The 22,693-nt window shown below is 39.1% G+C and overlaps 1 protein-coding gene across 2 annotated transcripts in view; it reads right to left on the bottom strand.

Moving 5' to 3' along the window:
* Positions 1–3,325: 3,325 nt before the first annotated feature.
* LOC134309788 (guanine nucleotide exchange factor VAV3) overlaps positions 3,326–22,693 on the bottom strand; it is a 142,237-nt gene continuing 122,869 nt past the window's right edge. Inside the window, exons 20-28 of one of the 2 annotated variants that reach the window (XM_062991102.1) lie at positions 19,851–19,981; positions 18,197–18,262; positions 17,920–17,951; positions 17,660–17,776; positions 15,128–15,215; positions 12,750–12,852; positions 8,942–9,022; positions 7,320–7,471; positions 3,326–6,630 (exon numbers count right to left, since the gene is read on the bottom strand). In XM_062991102.1, the coding sequence (XP_062847172.1) occupies positions 6,586–6,630; positions 7,320–7,471; positions 8,942–9,022; positions 12,750–12,852; positions 15,128–15,215; positions 17,660–17,776; positions 17,920–17,951; positions 18,197–18,262; positions 19,851–19,981 (815 nt within the window). In that variant the 3' untranslated portion in view covers positions 3,326–6,585. The remainder of the gene's footprint in view (positions 6,631–7,319; positions 7,472–8,941; positions 9,023–12,749; positions 12,853–15,127; positions 15,216–17,659; positions 17,777–17,919; positions 17,952–18,196; positions 18,263–19,850; positions 19,982–22,693) is intronic. The other variant, XM_062991101.1, reaches the window with a different exon arrangement.

Raw genomic sequence — 22,693 nt, 5'->3', positions numbered from 1 at the left:
AGGCAGTGCTGGATAATAATGGTGGTCACACAAAATATTGACACTTTGGGCACAATTTGGACATGTTCACTGTGGGGTGTACTCACTTATGTTGCCAGCCATTTAGACATTAATGGCTGTGTGTTGAGTTATTTTCAGAAGACAGTAAATCTACACTGCTATACAAGTTGTACACTGACTACTCTAAGTTATATCCAAGTTTTATTTCTATAGTGTTGTCCCATGAAAAGATATAATAAAATATTTGCAGAAATGTGAGGGGTGTACTCACTTTTGTGATACACTGTATATACTGTATATATACAATATATATACACACACACATCATTGCTTTTTCATAGTGACATGCTGTACATGTGCAGCAAGCATGACAAAATGAGAAGTAAATGATGCATTGCATTGATATGACGTTGTTTGACATCTTAACAGAAAAACAATACACGTAGGTTTGCATTAAAACAATGAAACTCTGAATTTGTGTCAGAATTGAATACAAATCAGCTTCAAATGCAATCAGCTCACAGCTGAACTACATTTCACTGTGTTGCTCTGAATGAGCATTGTATTTCAGTCGGTGAAGAATTAATGACAAAAACAAAAGTAATCACTGTCCATTCGCATTATATAAAATGGAAAATGGAAATAAAAAAAGCAGTGTTTTATTTCACTGCAAACAGTATGAAACCAAAATATTTCATGTTTCAATTCATTTGTTACATCCATTCCTGCATTTCAAGCCTGCTACACATTCCAAAAAAGTTGGAACAGGGCATTTTGGGGCTAGTAATAAGGTACAAACAAAAAACTAAATAATTATATAATTTCCAGTAGGTCATGTCAACAGGTCATTGTAAGAAGGCTGAGTTATTGATTAACAAAATAAGGCAGAGGATCTTTAGTTTGTCAACAAATGCATGAGAAAAATATTAAATGTTTAGAAACAATGTTCCTCAAAAAAGATTGGAAGGGATTTACATATTTTTCACTATACTGTGGAAAAATCATTAAACGATTCAAGGAATCAGGCTAAATTTCACTCCGTAAAGGGCAAGGTTGCAAACCTAAGGCGAATCGCCGATCCCTTAGATGGCACTGCATTAACAACAGTCATATCTTTAGCTGATATAACCACATGGGAAAGGGATTACTTTTGTAATTTTTTTGGAAGCACATCAATACACAGTTACATTTACAAATGCCACTTAAAACTTTACTGTGCAAAAAAGCCTCTTGTAACCTATGTCTAAAAGTGACTTTAAGTTCTCTGGGCTTCTGGATGGACCATCACACAGTGGAGAAATGTACTGTGGTCAGATAAATCAGTATTTCAGATCTTATTGGAAAGAAATGGATGCATTGTGCACCAGACCAAAGACTAAAATGACCATCAAGACAATATTCTTTTTTAGGGATGTCCATGTGTTAACAAGACAATCAATACAAAGCGGTCTGGTTCCTCTGAAGGTTTCTTCCTGTATTTTTAAGGGAGTTTTTCCTTGCCACTGTTGCCCTCGGCTTGCTCAATAGGGGTTTTTGGTCTGTTGGTCCTGGATTCTGTAAAGTTGCTTTTGAGACAATGTTCATTGTAAAAAGCGCTATATAAATAAATTTGACTTGACTTCAGTGGCAATGATAAACCACATGCACACATTACAAAAGCATGGCTGTGGAAGACTAGTCTAGAAGGTCAGTCTGGGTTCTAGACTGACCTGCCTGCTTTCCTGACCTGTCCTTAATAGGGAACATGTGGATAATTTTTAAATGATTAATGCGGCCATGGCAACCCCATACTGTTGCACCCCTTTAATAAGTAATAAAATAATGAGACAAAATCACTTGGTTTTCTTAAAGCCAAAACATCTTTTACCATGCTTTACTGTCCCAACTTTTTTGGAAAATGTTGCAAGTCTGAAATGCACTAATGGCTGTATATTAACAGTTAAGTTGGCCACAAAAGTCAATAAATATATGGACATCCCATTTCAAAACCATGAGCATAAGTATAGTTTTTTACCCACTTTTTGGATGTCAGAGCATACTCTGTTGTGGAAAGGATTTCCACAACATCTTGAAGTGTGTCTTAAGGAATTTGTCCACATGACAATTAAGAGTAAGTCAGCCACTGATATGGGACAATAAGGTTTGGCACGGAATTTATGTCCTGATTTCCTCCTAGTGTGCTCTGTAGCATTTAGGTTCAGATCTTCATGCAGGCCACCAAAGTTCCTTCCCACTAAACTCATTAAACCATATCTTTATTAACCTTGCTTTATGCACAAGGGTATAGTCAAATTAGAGCAGGGAAGGGCCCTCTGCTGCCACAAAGTTACAGGCATATAATACATTTTTGTCAATAATTATAATACATCAATTAGCAAGGAGTGTGGTTGAAACACCTGAACTCAAATATTAGGTTGGTGTGTCCAAAGAGGGGTGTCCAAATACTTCTGGCCACATAATGATGCTGCCCACATATCTTTTTGATGCACCAAATTGGACAAACATTAATTGAAAAAAAGCTAGAAAGTAGTAAAAGTGAGATAAGATTATTATTTATGGGTATTTTACTAGTGCAACATTTAGACACATTGTAAGAAGACTGAGATGATGAGCTCCAACATTCTTCCCTAAATATTTAACAGCTAGTAAATAGCTTGAAGGTGGTCTGCTTGCCATTTTAAAGAGATTTGAGCAAGTGTTAGAGGAACATACAGTATATGATGATAAAACTGCTAGAACGAGCAGCTTCCCCTGTTAATCAATGACATGATAGGTGCAAGTCAACCAGAACCCTCTGCTGCTGTCTTTCTTCTTACTTACTTAATCTGTCTGTTCACACTGCAGCCAGGTTTTTTTTATGCACAGCAGAAATCACTGACAGCTCCAGCTTGGGACCTGTCATGGGGGGCATCTGGTCACCCTATAATGTGACTTGGACATCATGTTATTGAAATAGTGCTGGTATGATAATAGACTGGTTTTCTGGTATGTTTATAGATGAGTCAATGTAGGATGTTCTAGATTCAGTTAGTGTTCCTCTATGTTCCAGAAGATATTTTGAAGTGGGCTGGTGGAAACCTGACATGTTAGTATGTAACACAGAAAGAGTTTATTGGGTCCTACTGCACAGGTTGGGCTTTGTATTGACCAGGATCGGGAGTTACCAACAGAGGGTCAGACATAGAGATGCAAGAAAGGAAACGTGGGCTCTTTAAAATGGAAGTACTGGACAAGAAAATGTAGAGCGGTTTATGCATTATTGCTGCTGCCATCTAGTGGCAACAGTTCTACAATACAGCTGGAGTTACGCAAATTCATGTTGAAGTTATTCAGGTTAATTCTAATTTTTAATTTAAATAAAATACTCTCAATCAAGTAACGCCACTGTTTTACAAGCAGAATGTTTGGTACGTGTTTATGGACATAAATAAAACGACACATTAAACTGACTTTAGATTTAAGACAGTTTCAGGCTAAGTGAATTTAAATATTCAAAACATGTCACTGTATCAGTCAGAGTTTTTTGCTGTAATTTCCCAGTGGTGGATCAGACTGGGTTTGTGTAATAGGTACGGCCCTGCAGAAACAAGTACCAAATTTAAAGAATTAGTTGTAAATCAGATAAAAATGTCCTAAATGTGCCAAGAGCATACTGCCTAATAAAAAAAACAACAGGATGAATATAGCTGAAGTCTAAGGTTTCCATACACTGCTTAGGTATGTGTATTTCATAGCAGTCTTGGGATTTTAATTATTCAATCATTTCTGACTTAATAGTTGGAGGGTATTAACTTGGTGAAAAATAAACATACAATAGCCAAGATGAGTATTTCGGTGGCACAGGAAGCTCTAAAGTGTCATTTAACTTGATTTCATGACCGCTTAATTCAATCTTAGTTATTATGATTGACTGCAGCTTGTAATTTTTCTGTGTCCATGTAAATAGGGCTAGTTTGACTGCATCTATTACAAGAAAAGTGGACTCTTTGCCATAAAGATAAGAAAGACAACCCGATATGTCACCTAAGGCTGAGAGAACATTTTTCTAGATGGTTTGATGTAATCCACTAGAAAGCACGCCAGTCATAATTTAGAAGCTGCTGAAACTTAAGTGACACATTCCTCAGCCAAGCAAGCGTTACAATGCAATGGGATTAAAGGAAGCTGTGCAAGAAAGAAGCCCCTGCTCCCTTTGGAATTTCAACTGTCCATGGAATTAACAACAAACTTCTAATTCTAAGGTGCTGATTTTGAAGCAGCATCTAAGCCTGTATTATTGTAAAGCTTGATTGACTGTGGACAAGTTGTCCATGCTCCACACACTTTTAATTCATGGCTGACTTATTTGCTGGTGGTTTAGACCACATGTACAAATTACACCCTCTAAGTATAAGGTGAGAGTTTATATTTTCTTCTCAATGCCAGGGGAGTCTCGTTCCTTAGGGCAATTGGGTGACGCACCACCAAATGGCGATGGTGAAAAAAAAAAATTCTCTCACATTCTACCTCAGTGTTAAATTAACTGACTGTTCTGGACAGTTTGTTTTGTCTATCTATCATAGCCCAATAGTGTCAAGTTGTGTTCCGTACAGTACCGATTTCAGTGTGATTGACTCATGTTAAGACTCTTGTGTTAAGGCTTTTTTTCCAACTGTAGTCACTGCAATGCAATCTGTATGGGTTCCGGAAGGGGTAGCACTTTTGGGCTTACATCATACGTAACCTGGTTTGAGGATAATAGGGGCAGCTAGCGATCTGATGGTGCAACTCAATGGTGTCATTAAGAGAAGTACCATTCAGTCATTCAAAGAGAGACGAGCCTAATTTCTATACAAGTGAGTTATGTAATTTTTGAATTGTAATTGCACTTACTGTATCTCCCCAACTGTTTAATTCAATAATATCTATAAATCCATCCATCCATCCATCCATCATAAGTCTTTTATTCATTGCACATCAGCCCCAGTGCCAATGCCAATCTTTATTCTGGATCTCACTCACTTTCTAAACCGTTTATCCAATTAGGGTCGTGGGGGGGATTGGGGAAGGGGCTGGTGCTGGAGTCTATCCTAGCTTTTCAATGGACACAAGGCAAACAGTAACACCCTGGACAGGGCGCCAGTTCGTCGCAGGGCAGACACACATACACACACACATACACACAACCATTCACCTACAGGGCAATTCAGTGTCTCCAATTAACATGACTGCATGTTTTTGGACTGTGGGAGGAAACCAGAGCTCCCGGAGGAAACCAATGCAGACACGGGGAGAACATGCAAACTCCACACAGAAAGGAACGGACCGCCTCGCCTGGGGTTCGAACCCAGGACCTTCTTGCTGTGAGGCGGCAGTGCTACCCACCGAGCCCTATTCTGGATCTGCTGCACCTAAAATAAAATGCTATGTGATGAAGACTGTGAGTGTGAAGGCTTTACTTAATTTTATTTGATTAATAGTAAAGCTGGTCTCTGTCCATGTTCAAAGTTATTTGTGAGGGCAAACTGATAGATGATGTAGAGCCAAAATAATTTTATTCAAGAAGATATTTACGATAAACTCCTGATATAGCAGTCCATAAATACTGTACAGTATGTAGCTAAAAGAGAAATATTGATAGTGCTGTCTAGTGGTTACTGGAGTTAATGCTACAGAACCTACATTTGACCAGAAAAAACAAATGGCTTAATGCATGATGACAATATCCAGTTAGCTAGCTGTTCATTTTTTCATTGAACAGATCACCTTGGCCATCATCGCAAAAATTGCGCCCCCTGAGAGATCTGGCAGGAGCCACAACTGGCCAAGACCAATACTTTATGTACTTTTTAGCAAGTGCAGTCAAACTAGTCCTATTTATATAAGCACAGAGAAGTCACCTGATATAGTCAAAATAAATTAGTCATCATCAAGTTGTTGTATGATTATTTTTGTCCCTAAAGATTCTACAATTATTTGTGAAGTTTTTTGAACAGGGCAGAATTTGTTCCAATTATTCAGTCACAGAAAAAAAAACTGTTAAAGAAATTAGTCGAATCCAAACACTGCTCTTATATACATCTCTAGTACAGGTGTGTGTAAACCTTTGACTTCAACTGTACACTACCACAATGCAACAGACCGACACACATGCACCAGCTAACAGTGAGAATCAAGTAGCGACATTGTTGATACAATGATGATGCTGCTGCTGCTGCTTATGATGATCGCATCGTGTTTCTTGAAAAGCAGACGTACAATCTTGAGGATGGACAGACTAATAAATAATGCCACAGGTTAATGGAACACATGGTTATGGTGCCACACATTTAGGAATGCCATATGGGGATTCCTACACTCTCTCATTCATTCACAACAGCATAGGCGTGGAAATGCCATCACAGTGTCTGTCTCAATGAAAGGGAGAACAAACGATCATGGGTATAAGCTGAGAGTCCAGTCCCTGCTGATTGGCTGAGAGACAATCTTAAGGAGTAAGAGTCCTCTCTGTATTGCATACTGGTGTTGATCATGATGAGTCCATCTTTTGCTCCAGTAAATTGTGTAAACATAGAGAGTTCACTTTGTTCTTCTAGCTTCACCTATTCACCCCTCTCCTTCTTCTACATACGTCGAGGGAAACCAGCCCACCTAAACAGCAAAAGAGACATGTTATAATTTCTGTCATGATTAGTATTACTATCAACACTGCTGTTACATATTTTATACTATTAATGAGACATTTTAACTGTTTGGAAACTGAGGACACTAATTGTTGCAGTTTTACAAATGGAATTTTTGCTCATTTTTGGTTGATTTAAGACTTCAAGGCTGCTTAACAATCTGTGGTAGCTGTTGTCTGATTTTCCTGCAGGCAGGCGAGTCAAGCACATAGCCTTGTAGAATGTACACAATGAAGCCTGGCACTGGTTTGATTAAATAACCATAGGCTTCCCAGGAAAAGACGTCACCTTTATGGCATTATGTGCCTCTCTGTAAAATCCCAATATGCGCCTCCACATCAATGGTACTTTAACTCATAAGAAAGTCACCCATGCCCCCATATACCATGGTGCTTGCACCTTTCACTGATAACAGTCTAGGGGGTCCCTTTGGTCTCTGGCATGAAGACCTTGACATCTGTTGACAGCTTACATTTCCACTGTCTTTCAGTCCATTTGCGCTCAGGCCAAATCATAACCTCTGTGTTTAGAGTACTATTAATTAATTAATTAAGGCCTATTACGGTTAAAAGTTTGAATCCCAGCTCTGCCAAGCAGCCACAGTAAAACTTTGCTGTTGAAAAAATAAAAAAGCATATCACATGTAAGGAGACTCACCCGTCCATTGACCTCTCCCCTCCACCAACCGTTGGTGGTGGACTTGCTGTAGATCTTCACTATGTCTCCCTCCTGCAGGGAGAGCTCCCTCATGTCCCGAGAACAGAAATCATACCTTGCTATCGCCACACCAATCACCTTCGGGGTTAATACTGAGAGAGACAGAAAGAGACAGGTAAGTGACATAGTAATCCTGTGTTAGCATTTGTACCATAAGGCCACAAGGAAAACATGATTATGATGATGTTGATGGGTCACACACGGTGAAACACAACAAACAGTATAACCAAATTTAGAATTGGAAGTAATATACAGTAAAAATGTATGTGCCTTAAAAAGTAGTCAAAGGAAACAAGAAGGAATCAAAAACTCTAAAAGGCATAGTACACTACTAAATAGAGAACAAGAAAGCTACTCTACACTGGGAACTACAAAGTTCTGAAGGGTATGGTAAACTAATAACTCCAGAACATGGAAACTAGGGTACACTGAGAACTAGAAGACTCTGCAGGGTAGAGAAAACTAGTATCTAGAGAAACATGGTAACTAGGGTACATTGGGAACTATTAGACTCTGGAAGGAAACTTTTAAACAAAGAACAGGAGAAACAAGAAAACTAGGGTACACTAAAAATCAGGACACTGTGGATACTATTCTATACCAGGAACCAATGGACTGTGGGAACAACTGTGGGAGAAACTGAAACACAATTTATATCATAGCTTCTGCAATCATCTTTTTCTATAACATCTATAGATAGCCATTGATGGAGCTTCTAGCAGAATAAGTGTGTGATCCAAACAAAAGCTTCTTATTACCATTCTCCACCAGTTCAAATGTGTGTGTGTGTGTAAGAGAGAGAGAGAAAGAAAGAGAGAGAGAGAGAGAGATGGGGAGTGCTGCTGTGTATCCACTCCACGTGAGTGGTTTTGGTAAATCTGGGCTGAATCCAATCAGAGATGCAGTGGCTGTTTTGATTACAGATGAGTGAAGCACTTTGATTCAACACCTAAATCACATTACACACTGAGAATGAAAGTTAAAAAGTAGGAAAAAAGAAAGTCAAACAAAGAAAAAGAAAACCAAGACAATTTTTCTGGGCATTATTTGCACTGCAAGATTTAGATATCATTATTTCAAAAGAGCAAAGAAAAAACAGTTGGTAGGCAACACGGTAGGCATTACATAACCACAGTATTATGATAATACAGTTGTTGTCACAGTCCTACCCAGATGACTTGCTGTTGTTAAAAGAACAATAAATTTCACTCTTTACCAGAAATCCACATTCGATGTTAAAATGTTAACACCTAAAACAAGCAGTTCATGTCTGAAAATCAGCACTGAAGCTTAACTCCTTCACAGTATAAGATTATAAATTGCTACTGGTGGTGTGACCAGATATTAGTAAAGAAGCAACTGTATTTGCACAAGGGTAATGTGCATGTTGGATAACTATGACTTTTTCACAGCACTGAATCTTTGAGCTCAGACATGCACTGTCAGATCCGCTGAAGCAGGACACACACACACACACACACACACAGTACAATGTACAATGAGGCAGGATGGATTAGTACAGAAGGCACAGAGGACAGAAAGCACTAATGCAGTAACTCTACCTGACCAGAAGGGGGCAGAGGAAGGGGAGACGAAGGTGCAGCCAGCAGAAGAAACAAAAGTTAAATTGCACAGCAATGGTGCTGAAGAGGGGCATAAAAAGAGAAGGAAAGGAGCAGCATGGGGGAAAAGAGGTGAAAAATGTGTTTAATTAAAATGCAGTTGGAGGCAAAGCGCTGATGGTCCAGCTAATACCTGCACAAATACATGGTTATTACATCCAGTTCTACAGCAGCCATAAAGAAGCTGAGCCACGCATACTAGTACAAAGCAGAGGAAGTGTGTACGGGTAGGGTTAATGTAAAGTGTGTAGGGTAAGAGTGTAAGGTTGTTAGGTGTATGCTAAGTGTGTAGGGTAAGTGTGTAGGTTAAATGTGTAGGGTAGATGTGTAAGTGACAGTGTGTAAGGTTCTGGATTCTGAAAAGTTGCTTTGGGACAATGTCCATTGTAAAAAGTGCTATATAAATAAATTTGACTTGACTTGACTAAGGTTAGTGTGTAGGTTAAATGTGTAAGGTTAGTGTGTAAAGTAAGTGTGTAGGGTTAGTGTGTATGGTTAGTGTGTATGATTAGCGTGTAGGGTAAGGATGCAGGTTAAGTGTATAGGGTAAATGTGGAAGGTTAGTGAGTAGGTTTAGTGTGTAAGGTTAGTGTGTAGGGTAAAAGTGTATTGTTAGTGTGTAGGGTAAGGTTGCAGGTTAAGTGAATAGGGTAAATGTGAAAGGTTAGTGAGTAGGTTTAGTGTGTAAGGTTAGTGTGTAGGGATGATGTGTAGGGTAAGTGTGTAAGGTTAGTGTGCAAGGTTAGTGCGTAGGATTAGTGTGTAAGGTTAGTGTGTAAAGTAAGTGTGTATGGTTAGTGTGTGGGTGTAATGTGTAGGAAATGTGTGTAGGGTTAAGGTGTAGGGTAAACATGTGGGTTAAGTGTGTAGGGTATGTAAGTATGGTTAGTGTGTAGGGTTAGTGTGCAGGGTAAAAGTGTATGGTTAGTGTGTAGGGTAAGGGTGCAGGTTAAGTGTATAGGGTAAATGTGGAAGGTTAGTGAGTAGGTTTAGTGTGTAAGGTTAGTGTGTAGGGTAAAAGTGTATTGTTAGTGTGTAGGGTAAGGTTGCAGGTTAAGTGTATAGGGTAAATGTGAAAGGTTAGTGAGTAGGTTTAGTGTGTAAGGTTAGTGTGTAGGGTAAGGTTGCAGGTTAAGTGTATAGGGTAAATGTGAAAGGTTAGTGAGTAGGTTTAGTGTGTAAGGTTAGTGTGTAGGGATGATGTGTAGGGTAAGTGTGTAAGGTTAGTGTGCAAGGTTAGTGCATAGGATTAGTGTGTAAGGTTAGTGTGTAAAGTAAGTGTGTATGGTTAGTGTGTGGGTGTAGTGTGTAGGAAATGTGTGTAGGGTTAAGGTGTAGAGTAAATGTGTGGGTTAAGTGTGTAGGGTGTGTGTGTGTGTGTAAGGTTAGTGTGTAAAGTAAGCACTACAACCTAGCAAATTAACTTCATTCACAAGGTGCCGGGTTACTTATATTTCCTCAAAAAAATCACAGTGTGGAAGAGAATTTTCTTACTTAGCCCCACTACTTCTGAATAATCTCCTTGCCCTCAATGTTTTATTCTTTAATTTTAGAGGAGTTTTTCCTTGCCACTGTTACCTTTGGCCTGCTCAACATGGGATTTTGGTTTGTTGGTCTTGGATGCTGTAAAGTTGCTTTGAGAAAATGTCTATTGTATAAAGTGTTATACAAATAAATTTAACTTGACTAAGTGTGTATGGTTAGTGAGTAGAGTAAGTGTGTAGGGTTGTGTAGGATAAGTGTGTAGGGTTAGTATGTCGAGTTAGTGTGTAAGGTTTGTGTTCAAGGCTAGTGTGTAGGGTTGTGTAAGATAAGTGTGTGGGGTTAGTGTGTAAGGTCAGTGTGCAAGGTTAGTAACTAAAGTATGATTGGTTAGTGTCTAGGGAGTGTATGGTTAGTGTGTAGGTTAAGTGTGTAGGGTTAGTATATAGGATGAGTGTGTATGAATAGTGTATAAGTGTGTGAGTGCTTATGGTTAGTGTGTAGGGTTAGTATATAGGATAAGTGTGTAAGGTAAGTGTGCATGATTAGTGTATACAGTGTATCACAAAAGTGAGTACACCCCTCACATTTCTGCAAATATTTCATTATATCTTTTCATGGGACAACACTATAGACATGAAACTTGGATATAACTTAGAGTAGTCAGTGTACAGCTTGTATAGCAGTGTAGATTTACTGTCTTCTGAAAATAACTCAACACACAGCCATTAATGTCTAAATAGCTGGCAACATAAGTGAGTACACCCCACAGTGAACATGTCCAAAGTGTGCCCAAATGTGTCGTTGTCCCTCCCTAGTGTCATGTGTCAAGGTCCCAGGTGTAAATGGGGAGCAGGGCTGTTAAATTTGGTGTTTTGGGTACAATTCTCTCATACTGGCCACTGGATATTTAACATGGCACCTCATGGCAAATAACTCTCTGAGGATGTGAGAAATAGAATTGTTGCTCTCCACAAAGATGGCCTGGGCTATAAGAAGATTGCTAACACCCTGAAACTGAGCTACAGCATGGTGGCCAAGGTCATACAGCGGTTTTCCAGGACAGGTTCCACTCGGAACAGGCTTCGCCAGGGTCGACCAAAGAAGTTGAGTCCACGTGTTCGGCGTCATATCCAGAGGTTGGCTTTAAAAAATAGACACATGAGTGCTGCCAGCATTGCTGCAGAGGTTGAAGACGTGGGAGGTCAGCCTGTCAGTGCTCAGACCATACGCCGCACACTGCATCAACTCGGTCTGCATGGTCGTCATCCCAGAAGGAAGCTGACACACAAGAAAGCCCGCAAACAGTTTGCTGAAGACAAGCAGTCCAAGAACATGGATTACTGGAATGCCCTGTGGTCTGACGAGACCAAGATAAACTTGTTTGGCTCAGATGGTGTCCAGCATGTGTGGCGGCGCCCTGGTGAGAAGTACCAAGACAACTGTATCTTGCCTACAGTCAAGCATGGTGGTGGTAGCATCATGGTCTTGGGCTGCATGAGTGTTGCTGGCACTGGGGAGCTGCAGTTCATTGAGGGAAACATGAATTCCAACATGTACTGTGACATTCTGAAACAGAGCATGATCCCCTCCCTTCGAAAACTGGGCCTCATGGCAGTTTTCCAACAGGATAACGACCCCAAACACAACCTCCAAGATGACAACTGCCTTGCTGAGGAAGCTGAAGGTAAAGGTGATGGACTAAACCCAATTGAGCACCTGTGGCGCATCCTCAAGTGGAAGGTGGAGGAGTTCAAGGTGTCTAACATCCACCAGCTCCGTGATGTCATCATGGAGGAGTGGAAGAGGATTCCAGTAGCAACCTGTGCAGCTCTGGTGAATTCCATGCCCAGGAGAGTTAAGGCAGTGCTGGATAATCATGGTGGTCACACAAAATATTGACACTTTGGGCACAATTTGGACATGTTCACTGTGGGGTGTACTCACTTATGTTGCCAGCCATTTAGACATTAATGGCTGTGTTTTGAGTTATTTTCAGAAGACAGTAAATCTACACTGCTATACAAGTTGTACACTGACTACTCTAAGTTATATCCAAGTTTTATTTCTATAGTGTTGTCCCATGAAAAGATATAATAAAATATTTGCAGAAATGTGAGGGGTGTACTCACTTTTGTGATACACTGTAAGTGTCTGAGTTAAGTGCTTATGGTTAGTGTGTAGGGTTAGTATATAGGATGAGTGTGTAAAGCAAGTGTGTAGGGTTAGTTTGTAGGGTAAGTATATAGAGTTAGTGTGCACTTACCACTTCCACCATTCTCTGGCTCTTTGTAGGGGAACTGCAGTGTGGTGTCAAGTGTCCTAAACCCCTCCTTCAGCGAATTATGCTTATAGTACTCAATTAACTCCTACACACACACAAACACACATACACACACAGATTACTTCCATATCGAAGACAGATAACAATGCTTATTTTGGTGTAAGAAACACAAAACAATGACTCCTGCGCAACAGAAAAAAACTATATAGTGAAATAATAAATGTTTACCATATATTTTTTTATTGGGACCTGTTTATGTTAGAAAGAAGCCAAAGGAAGTTTTTAAACAACAGCGTCTGCTGCAGCTCATTAAGTAAGGTGGAAGCAAACTTATGATGATAATGTTCCCATATTTTAGGAAAGTGATGCTGGTTGGTTTTAGGAAGCAGACTCTGAACTAGATCTCACATCACAATCTAGTCAGGATTTATACAGGAGCATTATGAAATATTTAGAGGTGGCCCTCCTTAGTATTCGCTCCTCCATGTGAATATATTGTTACCTGTCTGTAATTTAGCAAAATGTTAAAAAATGTCTGTAAGGTCACTGCATCTTTGGAATTAACTTCAAATAGGGCACAAAATACACTTCAGAGTGTGTAGAAGACATTATTAATGCCCCCCTTATAGAGCACGGATAAATACAAAGAACCCGATTTGGAATTAGACTGGCTAATAAGATTAAACAACATCATGATTTAAAATGCTGCACATGGTGCCCAGGTGGCGCAGCGGGATATTCCGCTTGCACACCAGCACCGAGTTTCTGAACTCCCCGGTTCGAATCTCGGTGTTGCCACCGGTTGGCTGGGCGCCATCTAGCAGGCATAATTTTTTATTTTATTTATTTTAGTTGTTGCAACACTACATGTTAAGATTTTAGTTGTTGAAACACGACATGTTAACTTATTAGCTACAAATGTGAATAACATAAATATCAAGAAGTTGTTTGCTAACTTTTAAAATAAAACTAATTCCTAACCGTTGGTCATGGCTGTAGACCTGTATGATAGATGCACACTCAAATTCTTTGATTTAATAAAACAGGCATAGTCACAATCCAGTAATGCTCTTCAAATAACATTTGTGAAATCAAATCTTAAAGCGCTTTCTGAAGTAAATGATAGAAGAGCTTGATCTTTCTTTGATGTAATAATGCTAAAATGCTGCAGATGAGAAGCATTTTCAAAGGAAAACAGACGAGGCAATAAAAAGCAGTTTTCATCAGTCAATTCCTATTATTCAGGAACCAACTAATTAACACTGGTGTACACACTGTTGGCACATTGATAAAAATTGACAGATGCTGAATTCCCTGTTCACACACTTTGCACACAAAAGGGAAGAGAAGTTCATATTAATGGCCAGAGTTTGAAATGGCATGTTCAAAAAGCTCATGGTCAGATGTACACATACTAAAGGGCTGAGTCAATTATAGGTGCCCGCATTTTTAGAATAGAGATTCAAAAAATGAGAATTTTTAATAGATAATATAGCATCAGGTTCAGTTTCCCCAGAATCACTGGGCGCAATGCAGTAACACACCCCGGAGAGGACACTGATTGAGAATGAGTTGGAGAGTAATCCTTTTAAAAACATACTGTTTTTGTGATTTTAAGCAACAGAACGCAAAATATCTTTACAGCTGTGATGCTAAGAACAGTCGAGTGACTTTAGGTGTTAAATGCTTGTATACAACAATTTAGCAAATTGAGGAAAAGGAAATAAGTAAAGAAACCAACCCCCCCCCTCCCTATTGTTCACAATAGGAGCAGTATGTGCAGTGATCAAATGTGCAGTGCAAATAAGCAGTCAAGTACAATTTAATTGCATTTATTTAAAGTGCCATGTAACAGCGATAGATTACCAATGTGCAGATTTGCATATCCCAGTGCCTTTGGAAGTACATCATCTGCTGTGCTTTTTCATAAGGAAGCTCATGTTTCCACTTGAGGTCCTGTGAGATAATGGTGCCAAAAAACTGAAAGGATTCCACAGTGCTAAATGGGGAGCCACACAGGGTGATTGGGGCAAGTGGGGCTTCAGAGCGTTTAGCTCCAGGTGTTTTTTCCTCCTTGTGCCTGGTGTTTCCTGGTGGAACCAGACCCTCCATGACCCTGACCAGGATAAAGTGATTGATGAAATAAATGGAACAAACAAAAAATGTATCTGTTATTGATGGTATTACTGAGAGGAGTGTTACCATTACCTAGCAGATGATGGGCAACGAGGTAGTGGAGGGATACAGGCATTGGTTAAAAAAAAAAAAAAAAAAAAAAAAAAACTTTTTTTTTTCAGCTCATTAGACTGCATGGTTGCAACTACTTGTATAATTCAGTGTATCGAATGAATTCAACTTACTATTATGCTTTTGAACCTTCTGTTCTCAGCAATCTGGAAGTAGCCACTTTTAAGTAAGATCTTGATGTGTTTCACCTCGTTGTTGAACCTGCAGCATGCAAATAATTAGAGGGTCAATACTTGATTAATTTATTCTGCTGATGAAGTCAGTGTAATAATGAGCATTGACACAGGGGTTAGGAGGGACAGGGATTGATAGATCAATTAGATAGAGAGTGAGACTGTGAGTGTTGTTACAACTGATAATGTGTGTACATCCTTGAGACTTCAGTTTGTCAGTAATCAGCTTTCTTAATCATATTCATAATGTGGTTGGAATGTGATTTCATAACCACAATGTGGTTGCATAAATATGTACACCCTTTATCTAATGCTTTGTTGAAGCACCTTTTGATTTTAGTCATTTTGGGCAGGACATTTAGTCTTTTTGGGCAGGAGTCTATCAGCATGACACATTTTGATTTGGCACATTTTGTTTTGGCACATTTTAATTTAGAATTTTTCTTTGCCCACTCTTCCTTGCAAAAGCATTTCAGATCTGTCAGAATGCGAGGGCATATCCTGTGTGCAGCACCCTTCAGCTCACCCAACAAATTACAAATTAGTTGTTGCAGATAGTCAAAGCAGCTGTCATAGGGCGACACCCAGTTCTGAGTTCTGAACCTTCCCTTTTTATCCTCTTTCTCTGTGTGTCTGTTGTGTTTCTCTTTGTGTCTTTCATCTGTTATTTTGTTTATGTTATTTTGGCCACCTTATTTATTTGTGATTATCCCTTTTTTGTGGCTTTTTAGCCACAGTATAGTTCTACCTCGGTCAAGCAACCTGCAAATTAGCTTTTTTTTTTATTATTGCATTTCAGTGCCAAGGCTCGACCTTACACGTTTACATGTACATACCAACCTATATCATATTGCGCACATACAGTGGGGCCAAAAAGTATTTAGTCAGCCACTGATTGTGCAGGTTCTCCTACTTAGAAAGATGAGAGAGGTCTGTAATTTTCATCATAGGTACACTTCAACTATGAGAGACAAAATGAGAAAAAAAATCCAGGAAATCACATTGTAGGATTTTTAAAGAATTTATTTGTAAATTATGGTGGAAAATAAGTATTTGGTCAATAACAAAAGTTCAACTCAATACTTTGTAACATAACCTTTGTTGGCAATGACAGAGGTCAAACGTTTCCTGTAAGTCTTCACCAGGTTTGCACACACTGTAGCTGGTATTTTGGCCCATTCCTCCATGCAGATCTCCTCTAGAGCAGTGATGTTTTGGGGCTGTCGCTGGGCAACACGGACTCCACAAATTTTCTATGGGGTTGAAGTCTGGAGACTGGCTAGGCCACTCCAGGACCTTGAAATGCTTTTTACGGAGCCACTCCTTCATTGCCCGAGCGGTGAGTTTGGGATCATTGTCATGCTGGAAGACCCAGCCACGTTCCATCTTCAATGCTCTCACTGATGGAAGGAGGTTTTGGCTTAAAATCTCACGATACATGGCCCCGTTCATTCTTCTCTTAACACGGATCAGTCGCCCTGTCCCCTTTGCAGAAAAACAGCCCCAAAGCATGATGTTTCCACCCCCATGCTTCACAGTAGGTATGGTGTTCTTGGGTTTTTCTTCTTCCTCCAAACACGACGCGTTGAGTTTTTACCAAAAAGTTCCATTTTGGTTTCATCTGACCACATGATATTCTCCCAATCCTCTTCTGGATCATCCATATGCTCTCTGGCAAACTTCAGATGGGCCTGGACATGTACTGGCTTAAGCAGGGGGACACGAATGGCACTGCAGGATTTGAGTCCCTCTCGGCGTAGTGTGTATACTGATGGTAGCCTTTGTTACGTTGGTCCCAGCTCTCTGCAGGTCATTCATCAGGTCCCTCCGTGTAGTTCTGGGATTTTTGCTCACCGTTCTCATGATCATTTTGACCCCACGGGATGAGATCTTGACCCCAAGGGAGATTATCAATGGTCTTGTATGTCTTCCATTTTCTTACAATTGTTCCCACAGTTGATTTATTCACACCAACCTGCTTGCCTATTGTAGATTTACTCTTACCAGCCTGGTGCAGGTCTACAATTTTCTTCCTGGTGTCCTTCGACAGCTCTTTGGTCTTGGCCATGGTTGAGTTTGGAGTCTGACTGTTTAAGGCTGTAGACAGGTGTCTTTTATACAGATAACGAGGTCAAACAGGTGCCATTAATACAGGTAACGAGTGGAGGACAGAAGAGCTTCTTAAAGAATAAGTTACAGGTCTGTGAGAGCCAGAAATCTTGCTTGTTTGTTATTGACCAAATACTTATTTTCCACCATAATTTACGAATAAATTCTTTAAAACTCCTACAATGTGATTTCCTGGATTTTTTTTTCTCATTTTGTCTCTCATAGTTGAAGTGTAACTATGATGAAAATTACAGACCTCTCTCATCTTTCTAAGTAGGAGAACTTGCACAATCAGTGGCTGACTAAATACTTTTTGACCCCACTGTACACACATCACTGTAAATGCTGATGATGTTGACTTACTTGATGCTGATGGCATACTCATTACTGTCATGCCCTCGATTCCTCACCAGGTATGTACTATTCTTCCTGTTCAGCAGTTCCGCCTCAGCCTGTATCCGTTGCATGCCACCCGCAAACCTGCCAGGTACAGAAGGTATATCAGAGGTCAAAGACCAAATACAGGGGCATAATAACCAAAAACTGAAGTGCAATATAATTAAAATAACAACAAAACAACAATACTACTACTAGTAATACATTTACAAATTATGTAAACTCACCAGGGCTGGGAAGAGTAATCAATAGGTTTTGCCTGAAAACAAATACAAGCAAAAGAGAAAAGAATTAGTAAATGTGAATGTGTGAGCATGAGTGAGTGAATTAGTGGGTGGGTGTTGCCCTCAGATGTATAACTGCTCTGTTTAGGTTTCTTCCTGCCTTGTACCCAATGTATCCAGGTGACTACAACCTCTAGCAGCTCTGCTCACGTTAAAGCATTCAGGCTAATGAATAAAACAATGTAATTGTTTCTCTTAAAATCATTGATGTGGCACTTACACATGGGCAGGGCTTCACAGCATTGCTCGGAAAGAATCCAACATCTTTCGTCTTCAGGACCTTACCCTGCAACATCAACCACAAAGCTATATGATCACATTCTGTAACAAGTTGCTCACTTTAACAATCGGTGCCTGTGATTATCTGTCATTACCTTAAACCCTATTTCCAGAAAAATAGGGACGTTTTGTAAAACAGGATTACCAGTAATACCAGGGCCAACACAACTATCAAGGTTACAAAGGATATTAGGGTTACCAAAATGAGATCATCAACAGTACCACAGTTATTAGGACATGTATATAAGAAATCATAGAAATCAACAGATGTTTTCTATGGCAATTTAATGGCTGTATGTTTTTGCTTGGATGAAATATTATTATTTACAACAAGTGTCTACATACCTTTAGACATGTAGCACATATTGTCCTAGACTTGAGATTTGTAGTCTACTGTTTACTGTCTTTCATATCCACAAAAATTTATGAATAGCTTCTAGGCGATTTTGCTGTGGTGATCTGGTTGGGTTTGTCTACAATTAAATGTATTTTTGGCATACTGGCACTCCATTTCTTTAGAAAAACACACCCATGTTCAACTATTTAGAGAGTACAAGCTTTCAGTTTCAATCAAACATGAAAACCACAAAAACATGGATTAGCATAAAGCCAACAGCACTTTTGCTTCTATCAAAGTTATACTTTGCTTGATTGTTGTTTTTTTTCTAAAAAGACTGTTCGGGTGGTTGAACTGTGTCTCAACCCCAGACTTCAGTGCCACGCGCACAGAAGTATGACAGTATGTTTTGAGTGCTTTGCCAGGTATTGAAATCTCTAATCTGTGTGTATTTGCATGGGTGGCTTTTTTGTTGTTTGTTTTACCAGTCCTTTGTATAACTCGATGATTTGTGGGTATGTGTACATAGAGAGTTAGTAGATGATATATTGGTATGTGTAAAAGCCTGAGAGACAAACAGCTTGAATGATGATACATAGTCTGTTACAATGAACAACATACTGATAAAACATCAAGCTTTATTAGTATTTTACCATAGGAAAAGCATGCAACAACCAACACATTAAACATGCAGTGGTCAATATTTCACAATTCCTACTGTTATAACATGGTGTAAATATCTGGATACATGATGTCATGTTACAGACATGAACTCAAGAGTTACACCCTCAGTCACAATCTTTATTGCTTACATAAATTGCTTAAATAAAAAAACATGCCTGACTTCTATGCTGAATGCTTAGAATACTATGATAATTGTACCCCAGGTCCAATTAATGTGAATGCTATGGGTTCAAAACACTTGAGTCCTACTAAATACAGGTATATAACACCTTTATCCTGGTTAGGCTCGCAGTGGTTCCACCAGAAAACACTGCGCGCAAGAAGGAATACCCTGGACAGGACGCCAATCCATCACAGGGCTTCGGCAGTCATATTAAAGTTTCTACAGGAACACTATGCCATGTCTTAAGAATATTTCAGAAGAACTAAAAAGAAAACTGCTAAAATATCAGTCTGGAAAGGATTATGCAGCCATGAACAAAAGATGAAAAGCTTTTTTAAACTTTCATATGAAGATTTTTCACAATGTATAAGCCTTTAGTTATTGTCATGTCAATGTGCGCTTGTATCTTACCTGCCACCAGGTGCTGTGTAAGTCAGCACGGATCAGCTCAATCACGTCGCCTTCCAGGATGTTCAGTGGGGGGCCACACATAGGACTGGGCACACCATGGTAGTTCCGTATAGCCAACATCTTCGGCAAACCTGCAAAAATAGAAATCAATACACATACTGAAATGATAATAAAAGTAGGTAGCTTGGAATCATATGCAGAAGCAGAAGAGAAGCTGTTGTTTACCTTGCCCTGTGAACCTCGGTTTACTTTAATTAAAACTTGAACTTATACTAAAACTGAAAGTGAATGGTGATACAGTGCTTTCCAAAGTTTATTACAGAGCAAATGATGGTCCAAGTGCCACTGGCACACAAACCATTGACCCAGAAGATGCAGAAAGTAAATAGTAATATACTTGCAACAACCATGCGTATACCTCCTTAATAGCCTAAGGATTTTTTTTCCTATCTTCCAAACCTCATTTAGATTGATCAATTATTTAATGGTATCCTCGCAGCCGGAAGAAATTCAAGAAATTCAAATCAAGCGCAATATATATGCCTAACTGGAGCATGGGCTGGAAAGCACTGTGACAAGCCAAATTAGTTTTGGATTTAAGAACAACTCAAAGCTTGTGCCGTGACATTTAACAGACATGTTACCCTTGGTTTCTGAGTGAAGTACAACAACAGCTAATTGATTAAAAGTCAAAAACTTGCAGTGGGTGTAGAGAAACTGTATTTTTGGACAGTGACTGGAACTGTATTTAAAACTGAGTGCATTAAAGTCTGAGTAGGCTGTAAACTTAGCTGGTCAACTCACTTGACATTCAGCACATTTTTAAAAGAGGATAGATCTTTTGATGAGTGATTTTGATGAGTGATTATGATATGTGTCTGTTAGCACACCAATTAAGTAAAGGAGAACATGTTGTGTAAGTTGATGAACTACACTGCTGGGACCTATAGTGAACTTTTGAGCAAAGAAGGGTCCTGCACAGCCAGCCACACAAACACAATACCTTTAATTGTTTCAGTCATTCTGAATGTGTCACGCTATTGTACACAAACAAAACTGTGTCTGATTGTTTGTGGTACTACTGGTCTAAGGTACATGTGTCTTTGTTGGCAGAGCAGAGTGAGTGATGCCCCTATCATCAGAAGCTTCCAATAATCCCACTACCACCCACAGATAGAGTTCCAAAACTAAAGTGTATTTAGTCTGTTTTTGCAAAAAAAAAAAAAAGGGGGCAAGTAAAGGCTTTGACATCTGAGCAGGACAGTAAGAATCTGGAAGGACAGTAAATGGTTGATTAATCTGTCTGATGAAACACTTCAGTAGCTTCCTAGTCCAGTAGTCCGGTTTTGTGGCAACAAAGGGGAACAATTGCAAACATTAGCAGCTAAGTAAGTGTTCAGGGTGTTGTGCACCAGTATTATTAACAAATGTAAATAGATGGACCGGTATGAACAGGTGATACTGTTCCTGACGATGGTGTGTGTGTGCTATAATTTCTTAAATTCCATTGAACACAGCAGGTGATGGGAATTGGTAGCTCAATGGTTAAGGCATTGCACTGGTAATCAAAAGGTTGTCAGTTCAAGCCTCACCACCACCAAGTTGCCACTGTTGGGCCCCTGAGCAAGACACTTAACTCTCAGTTGCTCAAATTGTATTCAGTCATATTTGTAAATCACTTTGGATAAAAGTATCTGCTAAATGCCTCAAATGTAAGGGAGCTGGTCTCTAATAAACCTGTAGAATCATGGTAAAATGAGTTAAAATTTGATTATATGCTGCTATAATTTCTAAAGTCACTAGATTATTCGTTTTTCATTGTGAATTGTTGCAAGCATCAACACCATTATGAGTTTTCAAGAATTCCAGGAATGATGACTAAATTATGCTAGTAACCTCTCTGTGGTCTTGCAACAGTCGTTCTATGGCGCAAAGTCACAAAGGACAGAAGATGGATCACAACTGGATGGATCTGCACAACTGGGTGCAGAAAATAAAGTGAAAACATTTTCTTAAATCACACACATTCACATTTTCATTCGCTTGCACACAATTCAAGAAGTTTAATAATTATTTTTTGGACTTTATTTGAACTTTAATAATCATGTTTTTACACACAATTCAAGGACTTTGATAATAATGTGTTTTTTTTACAATCATCCTTTACTAAAGGACTGGATATTTGGGAAACTACTGTTTACAGCTTTTTGTTTTTAAAATACACATTAATAAAATGTATTTTCTTACTTCATTTGTTAAACTTAAGATAACTCCTGATTATAATGTTTAATTGTTGAACAGATAGCAGCTTTAAAGGCAATAAAACCAGGGACAGCTGAAAGGAACTCAGGCTTTAATAAGAAATAACAGAGCACTGTGGTTCTGGTAAGTGTAAATCTGTTCATGTGTAGTAGACATCTTCAAAAATCCTGTTCATGTGCAATACCTTTGATCAACTAAATATAACTAATGGTGTAAGTGTGTGAATCAAATTTACCGAATGCCAATGTGTCATGATTAAAATAAATTAAAACCATAGTATTTATTTGGAAATAATAAAATATTGAAAAGACTGAATCAATTTTTTACAGTATACTCAGTCTGTGTATTTGTTATGGCTTTACAGTATTTTTGGCACAAATAAAGCTCATTCTCAAGAATCAGTACTTTGAAGCCTGACTAAGGCTGGTGCTAAGAACATGAACAAAAACTTAATGGAGGAGAGTTTCAGCCACAAGGTGCAAAAATATAATTGGAAAAGCAAAGGTACATGTTTACACCTAACAACAATTTACCTACTGTTAAGCATTGTGGTGGTAGTACCATTTTCTGGGGCTGTTTTG

This window comes from Trichomycterus rosablanca, chromosome 3, assembly GCF_030014385.1.
Source record: "Trichomycterus rosablanca isolate fTriRos1 chromosome 3, fTriRos1.hap1, whole genome shotgun sequence".
Lineage (NCBI taxonomy): Eukaryota > Metazoa > Chordata > Actinopteri > Siluriformes > Trichomycteridae > Trichomycterus > Trichomycterus rosablanca.
Note: the sequence above shows the minus strand (reverse complement) of the source record. Positions and strands in the feature narration are given on the sequence as shown.